We start from the raw sequence: 5,799 nt of genomic DNA, 5'->3' as shown, positions 1-5,799 counted from the left end.
CCCCACCGAGCCCTGTCCCCAGAGTCATGGGGAATTGTAGGGTTTTTAATGTTTGCAGAGGCACCACCTTTTGTGACCATGTGGCTTCTTGTTCACGATCTTCTCTTTGGCCTCTACTCCTGTCTCCATTCTTGGCAACTTCAACATCCTTGGGGATGATCCTCCCAGCGTGTGGCCCCTCTGCTCCTTGACCGCTCACCTCTCAGACCTCTTCCCCCACCTCACCATTCACTCCCACGCTCACCCCTCATCACTGATCACCAGTAACTGCACGCATCCTCTGGCTTCCCTTCTGACCCCCAGTCCCCCCACCGCAGCCCCTCCCGGCCCCGCTGGCTCCCAATCCTGAAGCACTCCCAGAACGGCAGACTTACAGGTTCAATTGCTCCCTCATTTCTCCTTCGAGGCTTAGCGCTCATCTGAAACTTAGTGTGTCCAGAACAGAATTCTTGATCTCTCCGCAAAGTTGCTTCTCTCTGTCTCTCGCAGCTCAGTAAATGGCATAACCATTCACCGTGTTGCTCAAGCCATAAATCTAGAAGACACCCTTGATTTCTGTCTTCCTCTCACCTGTGTCCACCCCACAAGCAGATTCCATCCGTTCAGCCCCTAAAACATCTCTCAGATCCGTCCACTCCTCTCCATTTCCTCTGTCACTCTTCCCATCCAAGCCATCACCACCAGTAATCTCCAAAATACTCCCATACATCTCCTAAAAACTCCCCTCCTCTGCCCGGCAACCAGGGTGACCTTCTTAAAACACAGATCAGATCACGGTACCACTGCCCCAATTTCCCACCACACTCCTCTCTGACACTCAGGCCTTCCTCTTCCTGGAAACAAACAAAGCTCACCCCCACCTAAGGCCTCTGTGCCCCCTGTTCCCTCCACCTGGCTTTGTCTCCCCCTTGTTTCTGCATGGCTGAGTCTGGCTTGTCATCCAGGGCCCAGCTACACAAAGAGGCTTCTTTCTCCTGGACCACCCAGGCTTCTCTTGGCTTATCCTGTTTATTTATTGTCTATCTTATCCCACAAGAAAAGCAAGTCAGATGTCCAGGCATTTTCAGAACATTTGGGGGATTAGCTCTTAGAGTTCTGTATTCATTCCCGTGTGGGCTGGATAAATCTGTTCGTGGCAGGGACCTCCATCTGACTTTTGTCTGGTCCCCATAGACTTCTTCCAGATGAGCACAAAGGGTGTGTGCCATAAGAGCTCAGAATATTCATTTAGAAGCCTTCACTGAAAAATATGAAATATACAGTGAATAATACTGCTGTCCTTTAACTGCCCCAAGATCCTGTCCCCCTCAATAGGTGTCTGTGCTCCCTTTCCCTCGGCCCCAGTAGTTTACTTTTGAGAAACAGCCCATGGTTAGACATGTAGAGTCCTCCCCACAGCCTTGTGGAGATGATACAGTCAAATTGCAGGTGGCTGACGGGCACAGACCCCGCACTCTTTGGGCAGCTCCCTTGCTCCAGTTTCCTGAGCAGAGCAGGTGGCCAGGGCCAGGGGCAGACATGGAAACACCAAAGAAAGAGGCAGCAATCTGGTGGAGAACTGCCCCAGGCCCCCCGTGAGAGCTCAGAATTCAAGCTTCACCCAGAAAGGGCCTATTTAACCTTGCACACTCAGGGGCTGAAACGGTGTTGACGTTTTACAGCTCAGTTTGGTTCAAGGCTTACCCTGACCTGGGCCCACTCACCTCTTCACCCTCAGTTGTCTCCCCGCCGGGTGCCCTCGGCGACCTGACTGCAAGCCCTCAGCCGGCCTCTTGCCCTTACCTCGGGGACCTTGCACATGCTGCTCCATACCCCCTACCGTTACCAGGAAAGTCTTGCTTCTCCTCCAGCTCTCCGTTTAGACATTTACCTTAATTAACTTTTAAATAATGTCCAGTCAACAAGTATTTATTGGGTGCCTACTGTTTAGTGCGTTGCCGGGAGCTTTTCTGAGTTTGAGGGAAACAGGAGTAAACAGAACAGACAGAATCCCACCTTCATAAGCGTACATTGTAGTGGAGGATGAACAAATAAACATGATGTATGTGGCAAAAGGATTATAAAGAATAGAGCAGCAGAGGAGAGCAGAAAAGTTGAGGTGCTGTTTTGCTTGGGGTAAACTGGTGAGGAGGTGATATTTGAACTGCACCCTGATTGACATTAGGGCATAAAGCAGGCAGATGTCTGGAGAGTATTCAGGCAGAGAGGTGATGAGCACAGAGGGTCTGGGCTGGGGCTTGGTGTACAGGGAGCAGCAGGGAGGCCGGTGTGGCTGGAGCGTAGAAAGGCAGGCGGACAGGGCCACCGTGGGTCACCTCGAGGACTCTGGGTTTATTCTGACTGTAATGGAAACCACTGGAGGCTTGAGAGGCAGGCAGGACATAGCCTGGTTCACCTCCTCTAGGAAGCCCCCCTGGCTCCTGCCATGGGGTCAGTGGCCTTCCTGGGTGCCCACAGAGCACCCTCTTACCCCTCAAATCTCACTTCTCAGTAAAGTGTTCCTACGTCTGCTCCCCACCTGTGTGCCTTCAAGAGCAAGGGCCGTGTCTCACTCACCATCCCCCCCCACCCAGTGCCTTGCAGTAAGTGTGTATCAGAAGAACAAACAGATGACTCTCACCCCCCCAACATCCTGAGGTCCTGCCAGAGCACAGTGATGGTTTCCAGGCAGCGTTAGGACGCATGCGTGCAACCCCAGGCAGGTACCGTATAACGGGCATCAGCCTTTCTGTTTTAAAGCAGATCGACCCATCTGAGCAAAAGACTCTGGCCAATCTGCCGTGGATTGTGGAGCCGGGACAAGAAACCAAGAGGGGAATAAATACCAAGTATGAGACCACGATTTTCTGATACTCACCGTCCTCCCGTCCTCGCGGTGCCTTGCACGCCGAGCAGTCCCGGAGCAGGCTTTCCACCCAGCGCAGGAGGAAGACTGCTGTTTGTGTGGCCTTGTCACGGGCGAAAGGCCACTGGCCATTCCTGGGGACGTTCTTTCTGCACCAGTGACAGAAAGTGCAAGCAAGACTTTCCAGTCGTAACCTCTGAGAGAAATGAGTTGAGATTTGTGGCTCACTCTCCCGACTCCCCTCCCTGCTACCACCCAAGGTATTTCTAGTGACTTTGCCCCAACACTTGCTTTGCTGTACTTGGGGATAATACCTTAAGAAAAAAAATACAGGGGATCTCTAATACTGCCTAGAAGTATAAAAATCTTGGGTTTATTTTTATTTTTCTCTGTCAGCAGTTTTCAAGGTAGAATGAGAACAGAACTACCCCCAGAAAGCATCTGTAAAATCATTATCTCACTGAGTATCGTTTCATGCAAAAGGACAAAAAGTACCCCTGATTGCCAGGAAATCCTATTTCCCAATTTCTATATTTGTGGATTTTATATGTAATCAACTATGTCAGATAAAGAAAACCTTTACATCTATGGCTTGATTCAAAAACTTAATGATTTAAAACAGAGGAATTTATTATGCACAGAAAAATGTGTCTTGTATTAAATATTTTTATTAAAAGAATGTTTCACTAACACATTGATAAGAAAACTAGGTTAGTTGTGAGGGATGTTTTGCTTTCATTTCAAATAACTAAATTTCTACTGCTACTACCAAGAGGACTGGCTTGGGCGTTGCAAAGTACTACACCAGAGACGCTCACTAGAGCAGGAGATTTGGGCAAGCAGGCTGGCGTCTTACCAAAAGTGCTGACACAGCCATAATTAATAAGCCTGCAAAGATTTTTTTTTTTTTTAAACTTCACAGTTTTAAAAAACATCATGTTAAACAAAAAATCTAGGGCTCCTGCTGTCAAGATTTCTGTCATGGAAACCTTGTTTGTTTGTTTGAGAAAGGTGTTAATAAAATTCTATTGCAAAAAAAAAAAATCTTTTTTTCTAGAAAAACACAAATACAAAAAAAAATAGAGATTCCAAAGTAATAAAACTCTTTTCTTGAAACAAAATAAATAAATGTTTGCTTACTCTTTGATTAAATAAAATTTACTTACATTTCATTAAGGTATTTTAATTTTTTAATGTCTCTGTGGAGTATTTGTATGATACCATAATGTATATTTATGTAGAATCAAATTATATAAACAGTACCAATATCATTATAGAAAAAATAACATTTTAATGTATATTGTTCTAACCAATCATATTGTGAATCATTTTGGAGTTCATTATAATAAGCGATATTGATAAATTGTGGGATTGTCTTAATTTTTTTAAATTAACCAGTATTATTTTAAACCTGAGATTATCAGTTACATTCATCAGTTGGTGAGTTTTAAAGAAAGACAACTAAATTTTATTTCAAACTGACAAATGTATATGGTTTTAGTTCAGTGTTGGAGAATTTTAATACAATATTAAATTACTTGAACTGAACAGTTCCTTCTATATATTTTGCCTATTCACTGTTGATATGTATGTAGTAAATTGAGAGTAAAATAACCCTAAAATATGGTACCAAAAAGAAACTGTATAGGAGCAAAGTAAATAGTAGCTTTGCTGAAAAGGAAACATGTAAATATGCTTGGGCTTCCAGTTATAAATTTTGTAATTTTTGTCATTATTTATATCCTATAAAAAAAACACACAAAATAAAATGGAAACTGTACAGCTGCTGGTGCTTGGCATCATTCTGTGAGCACCTTCCCACTTCCATTTAGGATAGAACCAAAGGCCCGGCCTTCTCAGCATCCTATAGCTAAAGGGATTTTTTTCATTTGGCAAAATTGAGAAAATTTGCTCATTTCCAAGTTCAGCCAGGCCTTTAAAGCTTGAATTTCAGCCATAAAGCCCCCACTGTCTTTAAAGTGGGCTGTAAGGAAGAATTACCAAAACAGAAATTGGTAAAAGAGGAAGGGCCACCAAACTAGATTACTTTTATAGGACAACATCTACATGTTTGTCTTAGGCTGCCATAACAAAATACTGGGTGGCTTAAACAAATTTATTTCTCACAGTTCTGGAGGTCCTGGGAAGTCCAAGATCAAGGTGCCAGCAAGGTAGGTTGCATTCTAAGGCCCTTTTCTCCTGGCTTGGCTTGTTGGTGGCTGCTGTCTTGCTGTGTGCTCACATGACCTCTCTGTGGTGTGTGTCTGCAGAGGGTGGGGGAGCATCAAGCTCTCTGGCTTCTCTTCTTATAAAGGCACTAATCCCATCATGAGGGCCTCCACCCCCATGACCCCATCTTACCCTAATTATCTCCCAAAGGCCTATCTCCAAATACTCACCATGGAGCATTAGGACATCAACATATGGATTTTGAGGGGACACAGATTTTCCATAACAACACTCATTTTTCCTAAAACACATGTACAAGCTATGAGTCGAGTAATAAAAGGGTCATGTTAGAGACACACTGGAAAAATCAGTGATTCACAGTCCGTATCCTGTGACTTTCAGCAAAAGATCTCCACACTGCTGGATCCAAGTTACTCTCCAAAACACATGCCAAACCAATCTCGGGGTGCTCCCAGCCTGACACGCAGAGGCCTAGGGCTTTGAACCTGAAAGGGCTAAAACCATCCGGAGATGGGGCAACATTCACAGAGGCAGAGGGCACGTTTCCTGAAGGAAGGTTTGGGCTGGGATTTTAGACAGTAATGCTTTGCCTGGGCTAATTCAGCCCCTTTTTAATCTTTGCTAGCCACCAAGAGGTTAGCAATCCTCTTATTTATTATCTCTGTGGATCAACGCTTATTTGTATCAGTTATGATCCCAGCATGAAGTAGATGGCACACTCCAATTGGGAGAATTTAAGAGTTTAATAAGTAGAATACTTACAA

At 44.8% G+C, this 5,799-nt stretch overlaps 1 protein-coding gene across 11 annotated transcripts in view; it reads left to right on the top strand.

The window, feature by feature from the left end:
• The window catches only part of ANKS1B (ankyrin repeat and sterile alpha motif domain containing 1B), an 895,734-nt gene that overhangs the window by 879,400 nt on the left and 10,535 nt on the right, over positions 1-5,799 (top strand). For 5 of the 11 annotated variants that reach the window (XM_007467173.1, XM_007467171.1, XM_007467169.1 and 2 more), the window contains one exon: positions 2,740-4,629. The exons of 1 other annotated variant lie outside the window; for it this stretch is intronic. In XM_007467173.1, the coding sequence (XP_007467235.1) occupies positions 2,740-2,850 (111 nt within the window). In that variant the 3' untranslated portion in view covers positions 2,851-4,629. Of the gene's footprint in view, positions 1-2,723; positions 4,630-5,799 lie in introns of those variants that run through there. 5 more of the 11 variants (XM_007467174.1, XM_007467175.1, XM_007467177.1 and 2 more) reach the window with 3 other exon arrangements.

The sequence above is a fragment of the Lipotes vexillifer genome, unplaced genomic scaffold (genome assembly GCF_000442215.2).
Source record: "Lipotes vexillifer unplaced genomic scaffold, Lipotes_vexillifer_v1.1 scaffold237, whole genome shotgun sequence".
NCBI classification, from domain to species: Eukaryota; Metazoa; Chordata; class Mammalia; order Artiodactyla; family Lipotidae; genus Lipotes; species Lipotes vexillifer.
The sequence above is the reverse complement of the archived record's forward strand: the minus strand, read 5'-3'. Positions and strand labels throughout refer to the sequence as shown.